This window comes from Acomys russatus, chromosome 19 (genome assembly GCF_903995435.1).
Source record: "Acomys russatus chromosome 19, mAcoRus1.1, whole genome shotgun sequence".
NCBI lineage: Eukaryota > Metazoa > Chordata > Mammalia > Rodentia > Muridae > Acomys > Acomys russatus.
In genome coordinates, this window is record NC_067155.1 from 46998463 (window position 1) to 47026037 (window position 27575).

The 27575-nt window shown below is 45.2% G+C and overlaps 1 protein-coding gene across 1 annotated transcript; it reads right to left on the minus strand.

Moving 5' to 3' along the window:
* On the minus strand, window positions 1-27575 carry Znf713 (zinc finger protein 713). Its single transcript, XM_051161398.1, has 4 exons — window positions 27476-27575; window positions 26205-26331; window positions 4448-4540; window positions 1-1027 (listed from the first exon to the last, which is right to left on the minus strand). Exons 1-4 carry the CDS (start codon window positions 27521-27523, stop codon window positions 30-32), a joined length of 1266 nt encoding a protein of 421 aa, XP_051017355.1. The 5' UTR covers window positions 27524-27575; the 3' UTR covers window positions 1-29.

Genomic DNA, 27575 nt, shown 5'->3' on the forward strand with positions numbered 1-27575 from the left:
AAAAAAAAAAAAAAAAAAAGAGAAGAACTTCAGTTTGAGGTTCTCTCACATTTATAGTCACACAATTTGTCACGGTTGTGGATATTCCTATGTAGGTTAAGGTGTGCAGTCCGTCTGAAGGCTTTCCCACATTCATGACACTTATAGGGCTTTTCTCCTGTATGTGTCATTTTGTGCTGATTAAGATATGATCTCCGGCTGAAGGATTTCCCACAAAAACTACATGCATAAGGTCTCTCCCCCGTGTGAAGTCTACGATGCTCATTGAGGGTTGTGATGCGGCTAAAAGCTTTACCACACTGATTGCATTCATAGGGCTTCTCTCCTGTGTGGGTTCTCAGGTGCAGCTTAAAGGATGCATGCAACCGGAAGGCTTTCCCACATTCATCACACATGAAAGGTTTTTCCCCTGTATGGATTCTCTGGTGTTCAATGAGATGCGTTCTCTGTCTGAATCTCCTCCCACATTCATCACACTTGTAGGGTTTTTTTCCTGTGAGGACTATCTGAGGTTGGTTAGGAGTTGAATTTTGGTTGAAGGTCGCTCCACGTTCACCTTGTCTGTCTCCCAGAAGAATACAATTAGTAAGAAGAGCATTCTGACTGAAGATCTTCCCACACCCGTTATAGTCACGGGGACTCTCTCGTACATAGTTTACCTGATAATAAATCATATTTGAATGCTGCTTAATGTTAATTCCCTGTATGTCATAGCAGAGAGGCTTTTTAATGGGAGGGATTTGCTGATGCATAGGGTATAAATTCAGACTACAGTTTCCCTCAAACTTATTGCACTCTATGCTTCTCTGTGTAATTTCTTGGTGGGTGAAAGAAACCCGTTCCAAATGCTTCTGCTGCTTTTCTTGGTGCAGTGCTGACTGGTGCTCAACACCGCAGAGTCCTCCTAAGATGGAGCAGCAGACAGTGGCCCCTGTTAGTCTTTCCACTGTAACCTCATGGGGCTGAGTTCCATCGGGTGGGCTCTGCTTAAGCGATGACTTTTTCATTTCAGGTCTGTCCACCCCATCTAAAAAGGATTCAGAACATACAAAACCATCACGTACAGAATTACCAGATAATCCTCATGGTGATATAATGAACTTTTAAAATATGGGCATATAACAAGGAGGAAGACTAGGAAGGAGGCCAGGAAAACAGTGAGCATGGGTCATTTAAAACACACGTGGTAGGCATAGCAACAAAGTGGTTATCCAGAAGTAGTCACACTTGTAAACAAATGGATGAAAGAAAAAGAAATGTCAGAAAAAGGACCATGGGAGATACTGGAGGAGCACCTGTGCTTTGAGAAGGCACATCTGGGTCCAGGCCCTATATAGTTTTGGCAGACTGTTCTTTTGCTATTTACTTAAATATTGCCTCTTCTTATTTTCATTTTTTGTTTAAAATGGTACAAGTAACACATAGAATCACATATTAAACTAAATGTAGAAATGCACAAAGGAACGAGTCCTTGGGGCTGCAGAGATGGCTCAGCAGTTAAGAGCAGTGGATGCTCTTGCAGAAGACCTGGCTTCCATCCCAGCACCCACATGCTGACTCATAACTGTCTGTAACTCCTGTCCAAGGGGATCTGATGCCCTCTTCTGGCACCCACAGATACTGCATACATGTGCACTGACATACATGAGCACAAACATACACATAAAATAAATACAAGTAAAAACGAAATCTTTAAAGAGTCACATTCCCTAAAAACACTCTTGGTTAATACTTTAGAAGTTACCCTGTCTGATTTTATAAGAAAACCATATTTCAAATAGGCATTATTTGTAAGTATGTTCAAAATCATTTTGAAGCCGGTGTGGTGGCACATGCCTTTAACCCCAGCACTTGGGGAGGCAGAGGCAGGCAGATCTTTGTGAGTTTGAGGCCAGCCTGGTCTACAAAGTGAGTCCAGGACAGCCAAGGCTATACAGAGAATCTCTCTCTCTCTCTCTCTCTCTCTCTCTCTCTCTCTCTCTCTCTCTCTCTCTCTCTCTCACACACACACACACACACACACACACAAATTCATTTTGATCCCCCTCTTACTTTTTCTTTTGTCTGTTTATTTGTTTCTTTGAGACGGAGTCTCACTGTGTAGCCCAGGCTGGCCTTAAAACTGATGATCCTCCTGTCTCAGGTTCCTGAGTGCTAGGATTGCAGACATGTGCTACCACCCCCAGCCTCTGATGTAAGTGTTAGGGCACTTGCATAGCTACCAGCTTCCTCGGGATGACCCACATGGCTCTGACACATGTCCCCAGTGGTTATAAGTACAAGAGTATACATGGCTCACATGTGAGAAAGCTAGGGCAGACTCTCACTCCAAAAGTCCAAGGTCCCAAACAACCAAAGATTAGCTGTTGGAAGTTGGTCTGATGTATTTTGATGCTAATTACTGCTTGCTGTCTCTGCCCCACCTGTACCTTACCTAAGAGCCTAACCTATTTGACCAACAGAAGGCCATCACCTGGGCAATGCAATGGGGAGGTATGACTAGGCTTCCAGGGCTTGGAAAGACAGCAGAATCTTGGCAGAGAGACCTGAGGAGAGGAGAGCAGAAGGCTGCATCATCATGGGCTAGGTGGAGAAGCACATGGCTGGTATGGATGGAGGATTGGGCCCAGATGAAGAACATTAGCAAGTACTTGGGATTATGGACGGGAGGAAGCTTGATAGAAGTTATTAGAGGCAAATGGCACGGGATTGGATACCTGCCCCACTACTGGAAGTAGTTTAGGGGATTACTATCTGTCCTGCCCCCGGCTAACTGAGGCTATATTAAACTATAACTGGTGTCTGTGTCTTGATTGGTTGCTAGCAGGTTAGAAAATACTGTCCTAATAATAATTATAGGCCTAATAATAATACACATTATTAGGCCTTACTGATAATTTAAAAACAACTAGCTTCAGTGGGTGAGCCTGGGGAAGCTGCGGAGACAGGAGGGGCTGCACTAGCCGTGCTTTGCTGGGATGGATTATCCCGAGTGTTTCTAAGAGCTCAACCAGTATAAATCTAAGTGTTGACATAGACACCGCTGCACCATTCCTGCCCCAGGGAGAAACGGAAGTGTAGCTGTGTTTTGTTCACTCAAAGAGTCTGTAACACTACGCAAGCTATCCAGGCAGGAAGCCCCTGATGAGGCTTCATGTGTGCTCACAGCCCCTTTTGCCTCCACTCTTCTTAGACAGGGTCTCCCCGCGTAGCCAAGGTTGGTCACCAACTCCTGATTCTTCTTCCCCTGCCTCCTGAGAGCTGGGGTCACAGCTGTGCCCCTCCATGCCTGGCACTCTGTTTTTGTTCATTTGGAGTCAGGTTCTTACTGTGCCCCGGTGGCCTCCGAGTCTTTGTGTTCTCCAGGCCGTCTAGGTGCATGCGCTCCTCTCACTGCAGCCTCCTGAGTGCTGGGGTCACAGGTGTGCACCCCCACGCCCACCTGCTCCATGTCTGACAGCTTTGCCTTTTTCATTGTAACATAAGCGGGGCACAGGCCACTGCACATGTGTGAAGTCAGGAGTCATCCTCTGCTTCTACCAGCTTCATGGTGTCACCTTGACCCACTGATGCTTCCTGCTGGCTCTGGGTCTGTTTTGTTTCTAGTCTCCAGCTTACACTTAGAAACAGACCGCTGTCCTCATCACTCCCTATCATTGTGCTCATTGACAGAACCATCACCCTCCTGCTGCTAAACCCACGGGATGCAGTTCAGGGCCCTTCTTAGCTGTTAGCACATTGCAGATAAACAGGTACTAGGCAAGGCCAGTAACAATGAAGCCTGTGATATCCCAGAGGGCATGGCAGAGTTGAGTCACACAAGGGATAGGCCTTCTCAGTCCCTTAAGAGGAACCATTAGAGCCCCGGGAGCGAGCTCATGGTAGAGGGCTTGCTGTCACTCTTGAGGAGTAAGGTGGACCCCAGCATCTATGGAAAAGCTGGGTCGCTGTGGTGGCTCACCTGTAACCCTAGTGCTCAGGAGGCAGAGACAGGGGATCCCCACAGGAACCTGGCCAACCACACTAGCCCAACCTGCGAGCTCTGGGTTCAGTGTGAGTCCTTGCAGTTAAGGCAGACACACGGTGATAGTTAACCTCATATGGCACTGCAGGTACTTGGTGCACAGACAAATGCAGGCCAACCTCCTCACACATAATATAAAATGGGAAAAAAGGAATACTAAAAGGATATATGAAGAAAATACAGAGCAAACGCTAGAGATGCTCTGTAACAGGGTTTATCATCCAGATTATTGTTTTTCATAATAAATGTATAGTTTCTATTCAGTCTGGGATGGGGCTTGGGGAGTAGAAAGGCAGCCATTTCCACTTTGCATAAACGATGCGATGTGAATGGAAAGCTGGGTTTACATGTCCTCTCCATCCCACAGCGCACAGACTACAGAACACTTGAAAAGGACCCGTTCCCATCGGTCTTGCTGCTCACCTGTCACAGTGTCCAGCCGGCTGCTGCTTTCTGGTGTCCACTGGCCCTCCTGTTCCAACTGTGTGATCACTTCCGGCTTATAGAGCTGGTGCCCTGTCATGGGGGAAATGTAAGTTATACATGTTTAGAGGGAACAAAAGTCATTTCTGAGACCACCTCCTAATCAGGCACACTGGCTCATTCATTACCCATCATCCCAGCACTCGGGAGGCACAAGGGTTTCCATGAGTTTGAGGCCAGGCTAGGAAGTGTAGTGAGACCTTGTGTCTCAGAAAAGAAAAAGCAAAAAGTCAGTCTCAACAAAGTCAGTCTTTTACCTGAGGGAAAAGAACAGCAGACCAATGTCTGTCTTCCACACTGGCCGGCATTTAGCTGGGTAGTGTTGGTGCTCACCTTTAACCCCAGCACTGGGAAGGCAGAGGTAGGTGGATCTCTGTGCATTGGAGGCCAGCCTGCTCTACAAAGAAGTTCTAGCACAGTCAGGCTACACAGAAACCTTATCTCCAAACAAACACAGAACCAAGGAGATAAAGAAAAAAGTGGCTATGGTTCTTCTGTATGGCTTCCACTGTATTCACAAAGGTTTGATGGCTCCTCTGTTCTGAGGAAATAAACTCATGTGAATGGTGTCTTGTGCCGACAACTCCCAGCTCACCCAGGGACACCAGATTGCTGTAGTTCTCCAGCATCACACTTCGGTAGAGGGTCTTCTGAGCCGGGGTCAGCAGTGGCCACTCCTCTCTGGTGAAGTCCACGGCCACATCCTGGAACGTCAGCCACTCCTGGAACACCAAGCACAGCCCTCCTGGCTCACACCTAATTTGACAGCTTTTTGTTTGTTTGTTGTTTGGGCATGTACTGAGTTTTTCCAAATTATCTGACTCATTTGCATGGAAACCACACTTAGTTAAATCGGATGACACAATACTTAGTTATATGGGAACAATAGGCTCAAACAGGTTTTGGAGGACGGATTTTGTGTGTGTGTGTCCGTGCGGACGTACATGAGTTCATGCTTGTAAAGGTATATGGCAGGATGCCATTCTATGGCAGTTTCCTCCCAATTGAAACCTTCTGAGACTCAGGAGATAAGGAAACCGTCACATAGCTAGGAGAGCAGGAACCTGGGAAATTGTCTAGGCCCTTCCCCACTGTACACAGGAGCAGACATCTGTGGGGAGAAGACTCTGACTACCAAAGCACAGAGACAGGCAGAGGTTGCAGGATATTGATCCCATTGTGATCTCTGAGTTTTTGAACTGTAAAAGCCTGCATTTTGGTTTGATATTTTTGAGCCCTAGCACACACCTTTAATCTAAGAGCTTTCTTCACACAGGATTTAATAAAGTTAACCCTAGGTCAAGAGGCAGAGCAAGAAACAGCTCACAGGGATTAAAGAATAGGAGGGACTTTGATTTAAGTGGTATTTAAGACGGCGTGTAGAAGGAGAAAGAACTTTAGCTCTTTAGCTTTGGGGCTCTTCAGCTCCTTGGCCTATGGGCATAGACCTAGGAAGCCTTTGGCCTTGGCTTTTTTTGGCCTTTTCTTCCTGGGCTGTCACTGAGCTAGTGAGCCTTTGGGCCTTTTCCATCAGGATGTGAGCTGAGTAGGAAGGTCGGCTGGGTGCTTTCTCTGTCTCTCTGAGTTAGCAGGTTTTTTTCAACCTAACCTCTGGCTCCTTAGTCTGTTTTTGTAAAACAGAATGTTTGTGATTTTCATTTAAAACAGCAGGCAAAGAGGCAGGTGGATCTGGAGAGTTTCAAGCCAGCCAGGTCTACAAAGGGAGTTCCAGGACAGTCGGACTACAAAGAGAAACGCTGTCTCAAACAAACCCAAAGAAACAAACAAACAAACAAACAAAACAAAAACAAACAAACAAACAAACAAAAAAAAACAAAAAAAGAAAAAGAAGAAGAAAAGAAAAAAGTAACCCATGTAGGCATAATTGTTGTGTAGTTTAAATTCTGATTTCTGTCTCAATGTTGTGTAAACGCTGCTCCACAACTGTCCCCCTGACATGTCACTAAAGCAGCTACAGCCAGCTGATGAGCAGGGGAGAGGATAGGGCTGGACTTCCTGCCAGCCAGGGGAGGAGGAGTTAGGAGAAGAAGCAGGGGATTTGGCCATGGGTAGAGGTCCAAGGAAGATCAGGAGGAAGGAGCTGGACCCAGGGAAAGCTATAAAGTGCAAATATGGCCGGGATGTTCACAGGGTGTAAGACAAAGTAACATAGAGGGTTAAAAATAGATATAAACTGCTTAAGAATGTGTTGTGAGGCTTAATTTTAAACAAATACAAAGTCTCAATTTCTGTGACAGTGGGTTAGGAAATTTGTTAGGAGAAACAAACACTGTTTTATAAAAATAATTTCAACAAGCCCATCATCTATACACCTATTAGTAACCCCAATAAAAGCTCATTAATTCACCAAGGTGGACATCGGGACAGTTGTTACTTTGGGCTGTCATAGCTTCCCTTTAGATGTGTGTGTTACCTCTTTCTAGGAAGTCTGTCATATAAGAGCATAAAGGTCAGAGGACAACTTCATATTGTTTCTCAAGCACCATCACTGTTTCCTTTTGAGAAAAGGTACGTCGGGGCTGGAGAGATGATGGCTCAAAGGTTAAGAGCACTGACTGCTCTGCTGTTCTCCGAAAGGTCCTGAGTTCAATTCCCAGCAACCACATGGTGGCTCACAACCATCTATAATGTGATCTAGTGCCCTCTTCTGGCCTTCAAGCACTGTATACATAATAAATAAACGAAATTGTAAAAAAGAGGGGGGATAGAGAGAGAGAGAGAGAGAGAGAGAGAGAGAAGGGACCTCACTGTCCCTGTCCAGTGAGCTCCAAGATCTTCTCATCTGTGCCTCCTCAGCACTGGCTTACTATTTCTGGCATGTGTATGTATGTGTGTATGTATATATATATATATATATATATATATATATATATATATATATATATATATATGCATGTGGCATGTGTATATGTATGTGATATAACATATGTGTATATATACATATACACACACACATATGTGTGTTTGTGCATGCATGTGTGCACAGGGAAATACATATGCGGTGGTGCATAGAAAAATTTCAGGTATTGGTCCTCACATGGCCTCTTGTTTGGTGCTGTATACACCAGGGTAGCTGGGCAGTGAGAGCTCCAGGGCCTCCTGTGTCTCGCCTCCCTTCTTGCCAGAGACACTGGGATTACAGATGTGTGTGCAGCTGGCTGCTACAAGGCTACAAGGGGTCTGACCTCAGGTCCTCAAACTCAGACACATGTGCTGTATCTGTGGGCCTAGTTTCTCAACCCAATGCCTAGAATTTTATTTTATTTTTTTTAAACCCAGGGTCCTGGGAATCAAATTCAGTCCTCATGCTTATAAGGCAGGCAGGTTACTGATATATCATCCTAGCCAGTATAGAATAAATTTTTACCCAACACTGGAAATTGAACTCTGAGCCTTATGGATGCTAGGCAAACACTCTTTCCCAGCTTTTCAATAGATATATTTTTTTTAAGATTTGTTTTTATGGGCCGGAGAGATGGCTCAGAGGTTAAAAGCACCGTCTGCTCTTCCAGAGGTTCTGAATTCAATTCCCAGCAACCAAATGTTGGCTCATGACCATCTATAATGGGATTTGATGCCCTGCTCTGTCATACATGCAAATAGAACACTCATATAAATAAATAAGTAAATATTAAAAAAATATTTGCTTTTATGTGTATGCGTGTTTTGCCTGTATGTATGTCTGTGCACCTGTAGATCCCTGTGGGCTGGAGTCACAGACATTAGCTGCCATGTAGGTACTGGGAATTGAACCCTGGTCCTCGGCAAGAAACAAGAGCTCTTAATGGCTGAGCAATTTCTCCCCACACCAGCAGTATTTTAGAGGAGAGGAAAGTAAATTTACCTGGCAGCCTGCTATCTGGGATCCATCAGTCACTTCTTTCTCTTTCATCTTCTCCTGGGAGAGTAAAGCATCCTGAGAGGGTGTAATGGGGAGAAAGAGGAGAGCAACGCATGGTTAGTGCATGGCATGAGAGCTGCATGTAACCCTGGGGCATTCTGCTATAGGAGACGGCACACAGAGAAGCCCCAAAGACACAGCCTTAAAACCTGGACAACTACAGCATCAGGTTTTCTTTTACTGCTTTTTTTTTCCCCAAACCTTGAAAAGTATTTATTTTACCAGGCACTGGCACTGCACACCTTTAATCTCAGCATTAGGAGGCAGAGGCAGAGGCAGGCAGATCACTGAGTTCCAGGCCAGGCTGGTCTACACAGTGAGTTCCAGGACAGCCAGGGCAACACAGAGGAAACCCTGTCTCAAAAACAAGCAAACAAAAATATATGCGTGAGTGTTTTACCTGCCTGTATGTACATGCGCCATGTATGTGCCTGATGATCACATACTCATTCAAACTATAGCAATGAATTGTTGTGATCTCCTATGTTGGTGCTGGGGACCAAACCCAAACCCTCTTCAAGAGTAACAGTAACAGGAGTTCTTAGCTGCTGAGCCTTCTCTCCAGCCCTGTGTTATCTATTTGAGATAGCGGCCTGTGAAGCACAGCCTGGCTTCAGGCTTACTATTATGCACTCAGGGATAACCCTGACCTCCTGAGCGAGTCTCCTGTCACCACCCAACAAATCACATGGTTACACCATGCCAGCTCACCCTTGCCTTTCCATTACACCCGGCCATTGCAGGGAGGATATTTTGCTGCACTATAAATGTTTACATTGTCTCATATGGGAAATATAATGATTTTCAGCCTGTTTATACACTTGGGAATATTGGAAAGAATGCCAAGATTCGGCCTTTGCTTCAGAGTTTTTTCTTTTTTTAAATTGGTGTGTGCTGGGCCTTGGCAATACTTTTACCTTTCTTTTTTAAGTTAGTTAATTTTGTTTGAGACAGGGTTTCTCCTTGCAGTCTTGGCTGTCCTGGAACTTGCTCTGTAGACCAGGCTGGCTTTAAACTCACAGAGATCCACCTGCCTCAGCCTCCTGAGTGCTGGGATTATGGGTGGGCACCATGGTACCTAGCTTTTGGATTTCCTATTCAGAAAGTTAGGAACAACCTGGACTGCTCACAAATGTTCTGGAAAACTACTGGAGTGTGCACACACACAGACTGGTCACATTGGAGTCTCTCTCCAAGTGAGGCAGGAGACAGAGGGAAAATAAGCACTTAAGGGACCAGCCCGGGGGCCTCTCTAACCGAATCATCTGGAAAACTCCCCTGCTGCCGATCACAGATGCTCCACAGATCAAAGCTCCTCTACTTACAGGTGCCTCACACATCAGCAGATGACAAGTCACCTTATTTACCCTTTAAGCACTATTCTTTGTGCTGTACCCATTCAGAAACCCCTCGTCCTTGCCACTTGAATGGTGTCCTCTCTTGGAACAGTCCCCGCTTAGGGAGTTTTTCTAAGAAACAGTGTTTTTTGAGGCGCTCAACTCCCGAGTCTGCGGGGTTTCTTCCTCGTCGTTAGCGGGGCACAGCCTCGAGGTCTCAGCACTTACTGCAGCTCGCTGTCTGCCTTAAATACCGCCCTTACAGCCTGCTCCCATACACACAGGGCTCACAGCTCGGCTAAGCCTGCGAGATCTCGGCCGGACAGCCAGCTTCCTGTACAGGAACGAGGAGACTCCGACTCGGAGACACTTTGAGTTGCTGCGGGTTTCCTCAGGAAGCAATTGACAGTAGATGCAGCCCTGCTGACCCGCAATACCCAGACCTGGAGCCCTCGCTCACCTGGGGCGTCTCCTACTTGGACCAAGGCCGGCAGAGCGTGGGCGCCGCGTGATGACGTCACACCGCTAGCTAGCTCCGCCCCTCCCTCTTCAGAGTGCGCCAGTTCTGTCAGCATTGGGCGGGACTAAAGGTAAGATCCTGCCCAGTCTATTTGGAACCGGGCACTAGGGCGGAATTTTTTGGAGTTATGAGTGCAGGCTCGTAATTTCCCAACAGGCAATGCGGAGGATGAGCAGGAAGTTCCTACGTTTTCCTGTTCCATTTTGTTTCCTGCCTTTCAAAAAATTTGCCAGGAAAGGACTTTTTATTCGTTGGACAGATTTTTTTCCTATCTTCGCACGCCTTTAATCCCAGCACTTGGGAGGCAGAGGCAGGCCGATCTCTGAGTTCGAGGCCAGCCTGGTCTACAAAGTGAGTCTAGGACAGCCAAGGCTACACAGAGAGACCCTGTCTCGAAAAACCAAAAAAAAAAAAAAAAAAAAAGTCTCACACTGTACACCTGGTAGCCTCTGCCTTTCCAATGTTGGAATTACAGGCGTGATCCACAATAATTTTTAATGTCCTTTTGCACAATGTATTTATATACACCAAGGTAGCGGATACAGGGGATTTTCAATGTTTTTACGGCAAATATGTTCTAAATGGCTGAATATGTTAATTAATCTGATATGATGGTATGTGTGTACTGCAATGCTACACTGTATCTCATAAATGCATATAATATGCTCGTCAAAAAATTTCAAGTAAATATTAAATGGTGGGCTTGACTGTTATCCCAGCACTGAAAGGCAGGTAAAGATTGCAGTGACTTTGAGGCCAGTCTAGGCTACATAGTGACAGTTTGCCTTAAATAAACTCAACAGATTTTCATGCGCATACACACAGGGCTGAGGGTGTAGTTCAGTTGGTAGAGTATTCGCTTGTTAGGGTTTTGCTTCAGTCTGCCTCCCTGTGAGGTCATTGCTTACCTGCCACGAGGGCGTGGCCTGCTCAGGGCTATATAAGAGGACAGTCCTACCTTGGCCCTCTCTCTTCTTCTTACTCTTCCCGTCTCTGCCGCTGTCTCTCTCTGCGATGCCCCTCCCCCCTTTTCCTTCTCTCTCCATAAACCTCATATAATATAGTATCTGTTGCCTGGTATTTTATTACCTTATTGCCTTATATCTTACTACGTTATATATTAATCATAAAAGCGCCAAGAGTCCCTACCTTACATCCCAGCACTGTACAACCTTCCTGTGGTGTTGCATACAGTCTCAGCACCCAGGAAGTGAAGACAGGACGATCAAGAGTTCAAGATCATCCTTGGCTACTTGCTGAGTTTGACACCAACCTGGGCTACCAGACACTGTCTCAAAAAAAAAAAAAAAAAAAATCTGGAAGATGAAAAGAATTCTGCTGTGTGAATATGCATTTTGTTGGGGTCCTAGAGGATTCAGATGATTTGTTGCAGGCTTCCTGATAAAGCTCCCTCAGAGGGAAGACTGGGAATATTTTAGGCAAATTGTGAAGAGGAGCAGCCTGTTGGAACAGACTGTTTGAGGATCACATACACACAATCTTGACTACTGAGCTATCTTACCAACTGCTGTTAGAGACTTGAAAATTAAAAATTCATCCAAAACATAGACTTAGAATAGTGGCTAAATGGCCAAGGGCTTTTTCTTTCGTGTACTGACTGTGTCTTGATAACAATTTGCAGTGAAAAAGAAACAAATATAAAATAGATAGTAGAAGAGTATAAATACAGAGAACATTGCATCACACACACATACACACACACGCGCGCGCGCACGCACGCACACACACACACACACACACACATAAACTCTTCCTCTCTCCCTCCCTCCCGCCGGCTCTCTCCCTCTCTCTCTCTCTTTCTCTCTCCCTCCCTCTCTTTCTCCCTCTCTCCCTCTCTCTCTCTCTCCCTCCCCCCCCCCTGTCTGGAGGATTTTGTTTTGTTCTCTTCAGACCTGAACTGGAATTGGCCTCAAAAGGGTAGCAAGGCAGTCCCACAAGAGGTGTCCCAAACTGACCTGAAATAGCTCTGGTTGGGACTCCAAAGAAAGAAGCAGAAAATTCTGGGCAATTAGTACAAAGCACTTATGAGAACTTCCACCTCATCAGTGCAAAGGATATGAAAGGGGGGTGTTCTATTTAGTTCTGTCCAGTTAACGTGTGTGTGTGTGTGTGTGTGTGTGTGTGTGTGTGTGTGTGTGTGTGTGTGTCTGAGACAAGGCTTAACATGCATCCTAAGCTGCCCTGAAAAAACTCACAGAAATCTCACCATCTCCACCTCATGAGTGCCTGGCTTACCGGCATGAGCCACCATGCCCAGTGAGTATTTTAAATTTTAAAATGTATTTTTATTCTGCTAGGAAGCAGCATAAATTCTAGTTAGCAAACTATTAAGTTCCACAGATTATGTTTATTAGGCTCAATATCTTATTGTTCTTTAGAAAATAATTAAGACTAAGTATAGGAAAAAACAAAACAAAACAACACAGTAAATGAAGCACAAAATGACTAAAGTTTGAGAAATACTACTCTTTCTGTTTATTCCATTTTATATAACTGACTGTATCACAACATTGACTTATTTAATCACTATTTATATAATTAAAATGTATTATAGAATAAATTTACAATTTAGTAATTATAGGTTCTTACCTTTTAGACTTTTGTGTTCTTTTTCCATTTACTTAAAAGTTATCAAGTATCCCATATTGGCCTTGAACTCCATCCATTCTGGAGGGTACCCTTAAATTCCTAATCCACTTCATAATAAGTGCTCGGATTTCAAAACCAAAACCAACTAAAGAAAACTAAAGAACTGTTGGAGAAAGTTCCAACAGCGTTTTCAAATGCTAACTCCAGTGACTTGAGATCAGTTATCACCCTCCCATGGGCATTGTTATGAATGTTGAGCTATCTCCTGTAACTATGTGACTACATGGATTGTTCCCCAATTCTCCCTGATTGGTTAAATAATGATGCTGAAGCCTATGACTGGGTAGAAGAGAAGGAGGTGGAGTTTTAGGTGCTGGGGCTTAGGTTAGACGGAGAAGGCAACATAGCAACAGGAGGAAGCCAGAGAGAAAGGAGTCAGGATAAGGCAATATGGCACCAAACACACGTGGCTGTAGGAACAGACCGATATATCAGAAGCTGCTCCTGGAGTCATCAGATTGGCAAGAGGTTTTTTTTTATGTACAGTTTAATTGTACCAGCATTAGAGTAACTCAGAATATGCCCAACATAGTATTATCATTAAGAATGAGATGCCATACAACAAATATGTTATGGAGAGATTTATTGGGGGGAAGGAGAAGGGAGAGGAGATAGTGCCTGAGTGGGCTATAAAGATAGACACAGAGATAGAGAGACAGTGGGGTGGGTGTGGGGGGAGAGTGGTAAGGAAGTCCCCTTAGGGAGACAGACGGGGAGGGCAAGAGAGATAGAGATGTAAGTGAGGAGCGCAAGAGAGAGACAAGGTAGTAGGTTTGTACTTTTTGTCCTGGGCCCCTGACAGGGTTGGCAGGTGATGATGTCAGAGGTTGCTAAGCAACCTAGAGGCAGGCTAGCACATTAGCTTGTGAATGAGGATCTAGGAAGGCGTGGAGTGATGGGAATGAGGGTGACGGAGTGCTTCTCACGCAAGGAAAGTTAAAGTGTATAGATGTAGGTTCATTGGAAGCAGCTCTTGGCTGCCATGCAAGGAAGGGAGGGAGGGAGGGAGGGAGGGAAGGAGGAAAGGAGGGAAGGCGAGGGAAGCACCAAAATGTCTAGATCATATGGTGAAGGGGAAAGAAAAACCCTTGCCTTGGAAAGTTCGGGGTAGAGGCCAGGGTTTGCCAGCCATACCCTTGAGCAGGTAGGGACTGAGGAGTGCTGGGAGAACCTGGAGCTGTTTGTCCTGGGTCTGGAGCACAACATTCCAGCCTTGTGTTGATCATAAATGGATAAAAGCTGAAGAAATCAATCCTCTTCGGCTGCTTCCTGCTGACATTGGGGTGGCTATAGGGGGCCAAAAGGCTGAAGCGTTGACTAGGTCCAGGAAGAGCAGGCTGTCGTATTTGTTTTCCAGGGTCTGAGAACATCTATGGCTAGGAGGGACAATGCAGGTCCAGCTGGCACAACCTTTGAGGCTGGACTGGAGCCCCCGTGGGTAGCTGCTTTGGTGCTGTCTTGGATGTAGGAAACCTGGCAGGATGCTGGAACCATATATATGGGCAGAAGACAAAGTTCAGTAGGTTAGGGAGGAAATTCCCTTAGATGGAAATTGGAAACCTTTGGGGAAGCGGGCAGAGAAAAAGCTTGAACATAGAAAGCCTGCTTCCATTTTACCCCATTGCTGGCAGTATTTTAAAAGGTCTCGTTTTTGGATGCGGGCGTAGGGATTTGAAATTCTCCAGAAGGCATCCCAGAGGGGAGCCTGTAGGGACAGCAAATGGACTATCCCCAAGAGGAGGGTGCAGTCAGTGACCCATTAAGGTGTCCCAAGAGCAAGGTGTGACTCAAGATTGGTGTGATCTGTTTCAGGAGCTGGTCAGAGACCAAGGGCATAGCCCGAGCAGGAACAGTCACCTTATACTAGGGTCTTGAGCTTGTGCAAGAGGGGAAGGAGAGAAACTGTGCTGGTAGGAGATCTCACCCAAAGGAGACGGTCCTAACAAAGGTCAGCGAGAAGGACCAGCTATAGTTGTAGAGACTGTGACTGGAGGTACCTCTACCTCAAAAGGTACTGGCCAGTCTCTTGGACCCAGAGAAGCTTTCACACCGATTAGGAAGTTGTGTGTGTGTGTGTGTGTGTGTGTGTGTGTGTGTGTGTGTGTGTTTGTCTCACCAATCAGTCAGTGTTGGGTGCAGAAAGCTGGCAACCAGGAAAGGGGAAGGAATCCCACCCTCTGAGACAGGCAGGAGGTGGGAAACTTAGACTGCTGGTTGACAGGACTTACCTGGAGTCCATTTGACCTGAGAGGTCGATTGCCTGTAGCTTACAAGAATCCTTTTAAATTTACAAAGGGAGATACATTTTAGACATGTTAGCATCACTATTGTTTGCAATTTGCTGTGAAATACACACTTCACTTGTTAACGGCATAGATACTCTTTAAGGTGAGGTCAGGGAAGGCAGAAATCTTCCATGAAGTAGAAGGGGCAAAAGCTCACTTGGGTCTTAATTTTCAGCATGATTACATACCATAAAATAGTCCTTCTATTTAGAAGACTCTGTGTGTGTGTGTGTGTGTGTGTGTGTGTGTGTGTGTGTGTGTGACAATAAGAAACATTTTACGTATATACTTAAAGACAGACCAAAGGAAATTTAAAATATCAACCTTGGAACTATGACAGTGGATGGTATAGTGGATTTTTTTGGGGGGGGGTTTCAAACAGGGTTTCTTTGTGTAAAGGCTCTGGCTGTCTTGGAACTCCCTCGGTAGACCAGGCTGGCCTAGAACTCACAGAGATCCACCTGCCTCTGCCTTCCAAGTGCTGGGGTTAAAGGTGTGCACCACCACTGCCTGGCGGTGGAATTTTTTTAAACCAGAGTTAGATTAATAAATCAGAGCTCCAGTGATTGATTTCAAAGCTCTGAACAATTAATACAGCAACAGCATAGCAACAGGAAGAAATTTGAAGCAGGTTTTTCTATTTTGGGTACCTATATCATCTTTTAGACCCTCTAACATTCATAACTGGCATTTGCCAACCTTATAATGCCTTCTTCTTCTTCTTTTTTTTAAACTTACACTTCTGCATCCTTATCTAAGTATTTATCATGAGACATAGGTGAAACTGCTGTGAGCAGTTGCTGTCTTTCAGCTAAAGGAATGATGAAAGGGTGTATTTGAGTCCTGCTTTTTGAGTCTGGTTACAAGGTAGATTGTGTCTAAACCTGACAGTAGCAGGTCTGGGGGTGAAGCTGAAGGTCTGGTCCCCTGCATATGAAGAGGACTGGGAAGGCATCTGAAGCCTGCTTGCCTTTTTTTTTTTTTTAAAGATTTATTTATTATTTATACAGCATTCTGCCTGCATGTACACTTGCGTGCCAGAAGAAGGCGCCAGATCTCATTATAGATGGTTATGAGCCACCATGTGGTTGCTGGGAATTGAACTCAGGACCTCTGGAAGAACAGCCGGTGCTCTTAACCTCTGAGCCATCTTTCCAGCCTAAGCCTGTTTATCTTTAGAACGAGGTCTGTGAGTAAGGCAAACCTGTTTGCCTTTTAAAATAAGAGATCTAGCACCTAGTAGTTTTAACTCTCTAATGAATTGACTAATAAAGTAACATGGTAGATTAGTTTTGGCTAAGGAGCTAAGGGCCTTGTTCCCTAGATATCAAGCTAACATTATCTTAGCCGTCGATGTGATCGGAGACGCGAGAAGGATAAATTATAACCTAAGTGAATTTATGTATCAGTTAAAATGAGAATGACTAGTCAGTCATATCCCAGTACTTAAACAGTTGTCCCAGGTCTCCATGACAACACAGGCAGACAGTGTGTTCATCAGGCACAGAGGAAGGGAGGCTCTTTCTGTGGAAGAACATGGGAGAGTCCGACCTCACAATAACTCTCCAGGTGTCCACTTTTTTCCCACTGTTCAGGCTGGGCCCTAGCAGAGGGAGAGGTGTTCGGGGGCAGTGTTGACCAGTGGTTAGCATACCACAATCCAGGGTTGATGTCATCCCCCGTTGTGCCCTGTCTTCTCGGAGACCTTGGGGAACTACTGCTAGGATTTGGAAATCTCTGTTTATCATAATAAAGTTACACATGTTAAATGCCATATTCAGCAGATCTCTGACAAGCTTGAGGGTTAGCATGTCTGAGTTAACTAATCTTTGTCTCTAGTTATCTGATCTAAACTATACCTTGTAAACATAAGACACAATCTTAGATTATGTCATATTTTGTAGGTAAGTGGGGACCATGTGTGTTTTAAATAGATCTAAATATTAAATATAGCTTAATCTCCTATAATCAATAAAAGGTCTATAGCTTATCTTAATCATTAAAGACTAAGACCTTAGGTTTTATCCATGTTAAGTTGGAGCCTTAAAAAACATAAACATAGGTTGGGCGGTGATGGTGCACGCCTTTAATCCCAGCACTCGGGAGGCAGAGGCAAGTGGATTGCTGTGAGTTTGAGTCCAGCCTGATCTACAAAGTGAGTCTAGGACAGCCAAGGCTACACAGAAAAACTCTGTCTCAAAACAAAAACAAACAAAAACCAAAACAAAACCATAAACATAGTCCATGAAGAGAGAGCACAACAATTTTTTGTATTATTTAGTTTATAACAAGTTCATACCTTATAAAAGTCTAAGGTTATATCAGTAGATTAATAATATTATCATATTTAGAAAATAAGGCTTAACATATTTCTAAGGCAGCTATTATTAACCATTTTAGAATGAAGGTAGGGCACGTTAATCAAGTTACAACATTGTAAACAAATGAATGTCTTTAGAATTAATAAATACCATTTCCATGGCTGGCAATATAATAGAACATTGTAGAACAGTTTTAAATTTGCATTTGAATTTATTATATCAAGCCCATTGGTCAGGAAGCCTACAGGTGCACCCAGAGCAGCTGGTGGTGAGAGAACAGCATTTCTTTCTTTCTTTTTTAAAGATTTTTATTTATTTATTATTATGTATACAGTGCTCTGCCTGCACGTATGCCTGCCCACCAGAAAAGGGCATCAGATCACATTATAGATGGTTGTAAGTCACTGTGTGTTTGCTGGGAATTGAACTCAGGACCTCTGGAAGAGCAGTCAGTGCTCTTAACCTCTGAGCCATCTCTCCAGCCCGAGAGCAGCATTTCATCCATGCACCTAAGCACTAGTGAAGACATAGGTAGTTAGACATACATTTAAATTAGCTTGTTTATCTGCCTAGACCTTTATAACCTTGAAATTTTTCCATTATATAAAAACATTTTGAATCAGGGTTGAAGTGTGTGTGTGTGTGTGTGTGTGTGTGTGTGTGTGTGTGTGTGTATAATGTTGTAAAAACATAGTTTTCAATTTATATAAAAATCTATATCAATTTAAAATGAGACTTACTGTTTTTTAGTTAACTGTCCTAAAGTGTAACCTTGAAAACATAAAACCAGAGACTACGTAAGCGTCATCTCTAATTAACTGTTACAGACTGCACAGCAGAAGCTTAAGAGACAGAAATTGCATTTGGAGTTCAACAAGGATTTGAACAGGGCTGGCAAGACTCAAAAAAGATGGTGGCATAGCTACAACTTTCTCACAACAAAGATGTTGATTAGTCATGTGATTTCTCTCAGTTAAGATGGTGATGAAGCTATGGCTCCACCCCTTTATCCCCAAATCAACATGTTGCAACATGGCCACATGTTGTAAACAGCTAGCAGGGGGCAGTTTTGAAAGGGACACTGGGGTCACCATGGCACCCATCCACTGCTTCCAGAGCCACAGCCAGAGCTGCTGCGGTCCTCATCTGCGCCCACCAAGACCACAAATGGGTGTGGGGTAGGCAGGACCTGGAGCCTCAGGTGCAGAGGGCAGCTGCGGGAAGTGGAGGAGTGGAGGAAAGCTGGAGCCAGAACCACGTGGGAGAATCTCTTAAGAAGAATTTAGGATCAAATTTAACAAATGGTCCAGGCACACCTGTAAAAGTGGCAGAAGCATGGGGTAGGTGCAGTGGTTGCTGAGGCAGCACAGGTGGGGCCCTGAGGCAGTGGGCTGCCTGTTTGGGAGCAGTCAAATTCAAGTTTTGGATCAAGAAAATAGCATAGGAAAGGAAAGATTTTTTTATGTTCCCCTGATCACTTGTGTGGTGTAATGAGATAATTTAGAAACTACGTGTCTCCAAAAAGCTTGGAGGTCTGAGTTGGGGACTTTGTTCCCTTGAGTGGGTGAGGAGAGAAACAAATCAGTAGCAAGCCTGAGCCAATGACATCCCAGAGGGCTTGGGGGACTAGAAATGTGTTGGCACAAGCTGGCCAAACCTGTTGTCCCACGGTTTGCCAGGGCAGACACCCAAATGGCATGATTTTAACTGGTTTTGGCATTCCAGAAAGGGAAAGAAAACCATGCAGGTAGGAGCAGGAAGTCTCACGCAGGGAAGGTGTCTGAGTGGAGGTCAGGGGAAATAGCCCGCCTTTGCCGTGTATGCTGACCAGGAAGGGAAACCTACCAACCAATCAGTTGGCGTTGGATGTGTTATGCAGAGACTACCCAGATCGCAAGCCCCCCCCCCACCCCTCCAGCCCCTCCAAAAGACCACCAGGACTCGATACCGATGCAGTATACACAGGGTCCTGTATTACGGGCTCAGAGCTTTGGATCACAATCCTTCCTGACAGAGCAGGATAGGATACTGGACTTTCAAGGGTAATGGGTTTATAATAAAAAAAACTGTAATTGGGGGTTGGGGGTCACAGGGAAGTAAGGAAAAAACCATAAGCGGGGGTTGTGAGTCTCAGGAATGTGGACCTTCAGGCAGGTTCGGTGGAGGCTGGATCTCCAGGCAAAGTTGTGAATCTCAGGAATGTTAACCTCAGGCAGGTTGGGTCCAGGAGGCTGGATCTCCAGGGAAGTTGTTTTATCTCAGAGAATCACTGGGCGTTAATTGTAGCTAATCGCTCCAGTGGCAGGTCTAGTTTATGACAGTGCGTGGTCTTTCACGGAATGCAGGAAGTAATGAAAACACCTGGAGGACAACGTCTCACAGACCACTGCATTGATTGTTGAATATACATTACATATAGGATGTGGCATTAATTTTGCCCCTACAGATGGAGTGGTGGCTAGCAATCAGTGGAACAAAGGGCAAAGTGAAGCGGGCAATGTGGTGGGTAGGAGTCCCGGCATGCCTAGACAGTACCGGAGGAGCCCTTCCTGGGTTTCGGCACCAAATATTATTAAGAATGAGATCCCCACAGCTCATTCTCGACATGGAAAAGGGGAGAGGAGAGGCAGGGGACTGCCTCTGACATGAACTCTGGTGCCTGTGATTTGATCACTGCCCCTTGGAGGAGAGGCCCTGTGGGCACGCAGAGGAAGGGGATGCAGGCTATCTGGATGAGACCTGATAGGGTGTGGTCAGACGGTGAGGGAGGAGGACCCTACTGGTGAGAGGTCTAGGGGGGGAGGAATAGGGCAGGAGAGGGAGGGAGGGTGGGAATAGGAAGATAACAAGAGGATTACAATCTAAAAGTAATATAAATGAATTATAATAAAAAATATATAAAAAAGAATGAGATGCCAGGCAACAAGTATGTTATGGAGAGACTCATTTGGGGGAGGGAAAGGGGAGAGGAGTTAGGGCCTGAGTGGTCTATGAAGGTAAAGAGAGACACACAGAGACAGACAGTGAGAGGAAGGGATAAGGGGGAAGCGGGGGGGGGGGCCCTTAGGGAAGCAGAGATGGGGAGCAGAGGAAGTGAGAGTGCAAGAGAGAGACGAGGTGGAAGGTTAGTCCTTTCTATTCTGGGCAGCAGCAGCAACAGCCGCAGCAGCAGCAGGTGATGATGTCAGAGGTTGCTAAGCAACCTAGAGGCAGGCTAGCAGATCAGCTTGTGAATTAACACATAGTGCTTATAGCTTAAAAATAAATCATAGTCTCCCTGTGTCAGTCATTGGGGAACTATCTGTTTAAAAGAAAGCTACTGCCTTAATAATTTGCTGCATTGATGAATATAGAAAGAATAATTCATCTTTTAACAACAACAACAACAGAATTACAGGCATGCCATCATACTCCCACCTTATTTAGGTGTTACACTGGAATCAAAACACAGCCAATATATTTCTGTTTGTAAAATTAATAATGTTCACTATTTATAAGTCTTCTTGGGAATGTTATAAAGTACTAAATTCAGTTATAAATTTTGCCTCTGTGCAGTGAAAGCTCACTGGTAGGCAAGCTTTCTTTCCACTATGAATAATTCGATCCTGAATGAAAAGAATGCGTTTTAAAACTTCCCATCTCTGTAAGTTCTTGTTTCCCCCTGAGTTATGGGCCACTAAGGGAAGAACTTCAGTTTGAGGTTCTCTCACATTTCTATAGTAGCACAATTTCTCATGGCTGTGGATGTTCCTATGCTGGTTAAGGTGTGCTCTCTGGCTGAAGGCTTTCCCGCATTCGTGACACTTATGGGGCTTCTCTCCTGTGTGGGTTCTCAGGTGCTGCTTAAAGGATGCATGCAACCGGAAGGCTTTCCCACATTCATCACACATGAAAGGTTTTTCCCCTGTATGGATTCTCTGGTGTTCAATGAGATGCATTCTATGGCGGAATCTCCTCCCACATTCATCACACTTGTAGGGTTTTTTTTCCTGTGAGGACTATCTGAGGTTGGTTAGGAGTTGAATTTTGGTTGAAGGTCGCTCCACGTGCACCTTGTCTGTCTCCCAGAAGAATACAATTAGTAAGAAAAGCATTCTGACTGAAGGTTTTCCCACACTTGTTATAGTCACGGGGACTCTCTTGTACATAGTTTACCTGATAATAAATCCAGTCTGAATGCTGTCTGATGGAATTTCCTTGTGTGTCATAGCGGAGATGCTTTTTAATGGGAGGGATTTGCTGATGCAAAGGGCATAAATTCAGACTACAGTTTCCCTCAAACTTATTGCACTCTATGCTTCTCTGTGTAATTTCTTGGTGGGTGAAAGAAACCCGTTCCAAATGCTTCTGCTGCTTTTCTTGGTTCAGTGCTGACTGGTGCTCAACACCGCAGAGTCCTCCTAAGATGGAGCAGGAGACAGTGGCCCCTGTTAGTCTTTCCACTGTAACCTCATGGGGCTGAGTTCCATCGGGTGGGCTCTGCTTAAGCGATGACTTTTTCATTTCAGGTCTGTCCACCCCATCTAGAAGGGATTCAGAATGTGCAAAACCATCACTTACAGAATTACCAGATAATCCTCATGGTGATATAATGAACTTTTAAAATATGGACATATAACAAGGAGGAAGACAGAAAACAGAGAGCATGGGTCATTTAAAACATATATGGTAGTCATAGCAACAAAGTGGTCATCCAGAAGTAGTCACACTTGTAAACAGATGGATGAAAGAAAAAGAAATGTCAGAATCTGTGCTTTGAGAAGGCACATCTTGGTCCAGGCCCTATAAAGCTTATTTGCAGAGTATCCTATTGTAATACCAACTTGTTTAAAAAAACAAACCGCCGGGCGGTGGTGGTGCACACCTTTAATCCCAGCACTCGGGAGGCAGAGGCAGGTGGATCGCTGTGAGTTTGAGGCCAGCCTGGTCTCCAAAGTGAGTCCAGAACAGCCAAGGCTACACAGAGAAACCCTGTCTAGAAAAAAAAAAAAAAACAACTCTGTTTAAAAAAAAAAAAAACAAACTTACTTTTTCCAATTTTTATTTTTTGTTTAAAAGGATATAAGTACTACATAGAGCAAGATTAAAATAAATGTAGAAATTCATGAAGGAAAAGAGTCCTTGGGGCTGGAGAGATGGCTCAGCAGTTAAGAGCAGTGGATGCTCTTGCAGAAGACCTGGCTTCCATCCCAGCGCCCTCTTGAGGCCTCCACAGGTACTGCATACATATGATGCACTGACACACATGAATGCAATCCTACACGTACAATAAATACAAGTACAAAGTCTTAGCCAGTTGGTGGTGGCGCACGCCTTTAATCCCAGCACTCAAGAGGCAGAGGCAGGCAGGTCACTGTGAGTTCGAGGCCAACCTGGTCTACAAAGTGAGTCCAGAACAGCCAAGGCTACACAGAGAAACCCTGTCTCAAAAAACCAAAAAGAAAAACAAAACAAAACAAAACAAAACAAACCCCCCAAAAACCAAAATCTTAAAAAGAGTCACATCCCCTAAAAATAATCATGGTTAATACTTTAGAAGTTACCCTGCCTGATTTTATATGAAAATCATATTTGAAAAAGGCATAAATTATACGTATGATAAAATTTTTCATTTTGATTTCCATTTACTTTTGTTTTTTCATTTGTTTTATTTCTTTGAGGTAGACTCTCACTGTGTAGCCCAGACTGGCCTTAAAACTGATGATCCTCCTGTCTCAGCTTCCTAAGTGCTAGGATTGCAGACATGTGCTACCACCCCCAGCCTCTGACATAAGTGTTACGGCACTTACATAGCTACCCAGCTTCCTCGGGATGACACACACAGCTCTGACACATGTCCCCAGTGGTTATAAGTACAAGAGGATTCATGGCTCAAATGTGAGAAAGCTAGGGCAGACTCTCACTCCAAAAGTCCAAGGCTCCAAATAACCAAAGACTAGCTTCAGTGGGTGAGCCTGGGGAAGCTGCGGAGACAGGAGGGGCTGCACTAGCCGTGCTTTGCTGGGATGGATTATCCCAAGTGTTTCTAAGAGCTCAACCAGTATAAATCTAAGTGTTGACATAGACACCGCTGCACCATTCCTGCCCCAGGGAGAAACGGAAGTGTAGCTGTGTTTTGTTCACTCAAAGAGTCTGTAACACTACGCAAGCTATCCAGGCAGGAAGCCCCTGATGAGGCTTCATGTGTGCTCACAGCCCCTTTTGCCTCCACTCTTCTTAGACAGGGTCTCCCCGCGTAGCCAAGGTTGGTCATCAACTCCTGATTCTTCTTCCCCTGCCTCCTGAGAGCTGGGGTCACAGCTGTGCCCCTCCATGCCTGGCACTCTGTTTTTGTTCATTTGGAGACAGGTTCTTACTGTACCCCGGCTGGCCTCCGAGTCTTTGTGTTGTCCAGGCCGTCTAGGTGCATGCGCTCCTCCCACTTCAGCCTTCTGAGTGCTGGGGTCACAGGTGTGCACCCCCACAGTGAAGCAGGAAGATGGAATGGAAACGCCACTTAGGAGTAAGAACGGAACGCTAAGTCCAGAGGAAAACGAGCGGGAGGAGACAGTGAGGGGACAGCGACCTGAGACAAGTGAGAAGAGACAAGTGGAAGGCAACTTCAAGATTGTGACGCCCACATTGTCCGGTCCAACAGCGCAGGACTGACATCAGCCACTGGCTTTGAGGGGAAGCACATTAGTAAGATGCCAGGGAGACATCTTGGGCAGCACAGAAAGTGTAGGGATGGGCTCACTAAGGGAAGCAAGGGGATCCGAAATGAGGCTCTGGGCAGTAAGTATAAAGAGCTAGATAGATAGTAAGAGGAAAAAGAAAAAGAAAGCAAAATAGAGACCCGGGTTCAATTCCCAGCTTCTACAGGGTGGCTCACAACTGTAACTCCAGTCCCAGGGCATCTGATACCCTCTTCTGGCCTCCTGGGGCATAGCATGTACTTGGTGCATAGACAAATGCAGGGCAAAACCCACACAAGTAATATAAAAGAGAAAAAAAATTACTAAAAGTATATATGAAGAAAATACAAAGCAAACGCTAGGGGGCGCTCTATAACTGTTTATAGAAGTCCCAACTTTCACATCCAGATTATTGTTTTTCATAATAAATGTATAGTTTCTATTCAATTGGGGGATGGGGCTTGGGGAGTAGAAAGGCAGCCATTTCCACTTTGCATAAACGATGCGATGTGAATAGAAAGCTGGGTTTACATGTCCTCTCCATCCCACAGCGCACAGACTACGGAACACTTGAGAAGGAACCGTTCCCATCGGTCTTGCTGCTCACCTGTCACAGTGTCCAGCCGGCTGCTGCTTTCTGGTGTCCACTGCCCCTCCTGTTCCAACTGTGTGATCACTTCCGGCTTATAGAGCTGGTGCCCTGTCATGGGGGAAATGTAAGTTATACATGTTTAGAGGGAACAAAAGTCATTTCTGAGACCACCTCCTAATCAGGCACACTGGCTCATTCATTACCCATCATCCCAGCACTCGGGAGGCACAAGGGTTTCCATGAGTTTGAGGCCAGGCTACGAAGGGTAGTGAGACCTTGTATCTCAGAAAAGAAAAGCAAAAAGTCAATCTCAACAAAGTCAGTCTTTTACCTGAGGGAAAAGAACAGCAGACAAATATCTGTCTCCAAAACTGGCCGGCAGTCAGCTTGGTAGTGGTGGCGGCTGCAAATGCCTTTAATTCAGCACTTGGGAAGCAGAGGCAGGTGGATCTCTGTGTGCTTGAGGCCAGCCTGGTCTACAGAGGAGTTCAGGACAGTCAGGGCTACAGGGGGAAACCTAATCTTGAAACCAACAAAACTGGCCAGCAGTCTTTCATCTGGCCTAAACCATATTCACAAAGGTTTTGGTGCTGCCTATGAGTGATGGAAGTTTAGGTTTCTTTGTAAACTCAGTTATGTTATGTAAATCTGTTTTGGTTTTAATCCCAAGTGTGGGATTTTAGTTTGCATTTCAGTATGTCCACAGCTGGGAACTGCCTCCTGCGGGGCATGGTCTTTGCCAGCTGATAACAGCCTGCCCCCTGTGGCCTGGAGAGGGGCGTGGTCTAGGACTCCCGAGGGAGATTAATATGGGGAAGGTGGCATGTGGCACTGGCTTGGGCGTGTGTGTGTGTGTGTGTGTGTGTGTGTGTGTGTGTGTGTGTGTGTGTTGGTTTGGAGAGACCAGAGACGGATCCTGTAGAGAACGTTTCAGTGTCATGTTTCAGAAGTGACTGCTTGCTGTTGATGGAGATTGGTATTGCCCCAGAATAACCCAATGACCCTAAACAGCCGGGAGAAGTAAAGGGGTCTGCACCCTTTCTCCCCACTAACCTTCTTTCTCATACCCAGGGTTAATAGGTTGGTGGAAGGGAGGTAGGGGCTCAATACTCCAAATAAAATAGAGTTTAAGCTGGGTGTGGTGGTGCACACCTTTAATCCCAGCACTCGGGAGGCAGAGGCAAGTAGATTGCTGTGAGTTTGAGGCCAGCCTGGTCTAAAGCGAGTCCAGGACAGCCAAGGCTAACACAGAGAGACCTGTCTCAAAAAAACAAAAAACAAACAAACAAACAAAAATTAAAAAGAGCGTCAACACCTATGTCCTAAGGAAATAAACTCATGTGAATGGTGTCTTGTGCCGACAACTCCCAGCTCACCCAGGGACACCAGATTGCTGTAGTTCTCCAGCATCACACTTCGGTAGAGGGTCTTCTGAGCCGGGGTCAGCAGTGCCCACTCCTCTCTGGTGAAGTCCACGGCCACATCCTGGAACGTCAGCCACTCCTGGAACACCAAGCACAGTCCTCCTGGCTCACACCTAACTTGACAGCCATTGTTTTTTAAGTTAAGGGAATGTATTAAGTTATTCCAAATTATTTGACTAGTTTGTATAGAAACAATGTCTTGTGGCACATCTCATCAGCTGACATGATATTTAGTTATATTCTAGAATTGTAGCAATAGACTCAAACAGGTTTTGGAAGATTGCCTTTGTGTGTGTGTGTGTGTGTGTGTGTGTGTGTGTGTGTGTAATGTATGTGTCTATATACGTGTATATATTTTTGTGTGTTCATGCATGCATGTACATGTGTGCATATGGAAATACACATGTGGTGCTGCACAGCACAACTTCAGGTGTCGGTCCTCATAGGGCCACTTGTTGTTTGCTGCTGTATACCTTAGGTGAGCTCCAGGACCTCCTGTGTCTCTGCCTCCCTTCTCGCCATAGAGACACTGGAGTTACAGATGTGTGTGCAGCTGGCTGTCACATGGCTCCTAGGGATCCGACCTCAGGTCCTCAAACTGAGACACGCATGCTCTATCTGTGGAGCCCACCTCTCAGTCTGATGCCTGGAATGTTTTTTCAACCTGAGTTCCGGGAATCAAACTTGTAAGGCAGGCAGGTTACTGACTGACATATAATCCTAGCCATTATAGAATAGATTTTCACTCCAACATTGGGAATTGAACCCAGGGCTTTGTGTATGCTTAGGCAAATACTCTTTCCCAGAATTAGAATAAGTTTGTTTGTTTCCAGGACAGGGTTTCTCTATGTAGCCTTGGCTGTCCTGGACTTGCTTTGTAGACCAGGCTGACCTTGAACTCACAGAGATCTGCCTGCTTCTGTCTCCCTAGTCCTGCAATTATAGGCATGCACCACCGTGCCTGGCTACCATAGATTTAAAAAATAATTTGTTTTTGTGTGTATGATTGTTTTGTCTGTATCTCTGTACACATATGTGTGCAGTGCCCACCGAGGCCAGAAGATGGCCCCTGTGGATCCCTATGGACTGGAGTCACAGACATTAGCTGCCATGTAGGTGCTGGGAATTGAACCCTGGTCCTCGGCAAGAAACAAGAGCTCTTAATGGCTGAGCAATTTCTCCCCACACCAGCAGCATTTTAGAGGAGAGGAAAGTAAATTTACCTGGCAGCCTGCTATCTGGGATCCATCAGTCACTTCTTTCTCTTTCATCTTCTCCTCCTGGGAGAGTAAAGCATCCTGAGAGGGTGTAATGGGGAGAAAG

Excerpts from the sequence above, each read along its gene's own strand:
- Znf713 (XM_051161398.1), bottom strand. The coding sequence starts at position 27,523 with ATGAAAGAGAAAGAAGTGACTGATGGATCCCAGATAGCAGGCTGCCAG. Across the intron at positions 4,541-26,204 it reads CAGCAATCTGGTGTCCCTGG|GGCACCAGCTCTATAAGCCG; the intron begins GTGAGCTGGGAG and ends CCCCCATGACAG. Across the intron at positions 1,028-4,447 it reads CCGGCTGGACACTGTGACAG|ATGGGGTGGACAGACCTGAA; the intron begins GTGAGCAGCAAG and ends AATCCTTTTTAG.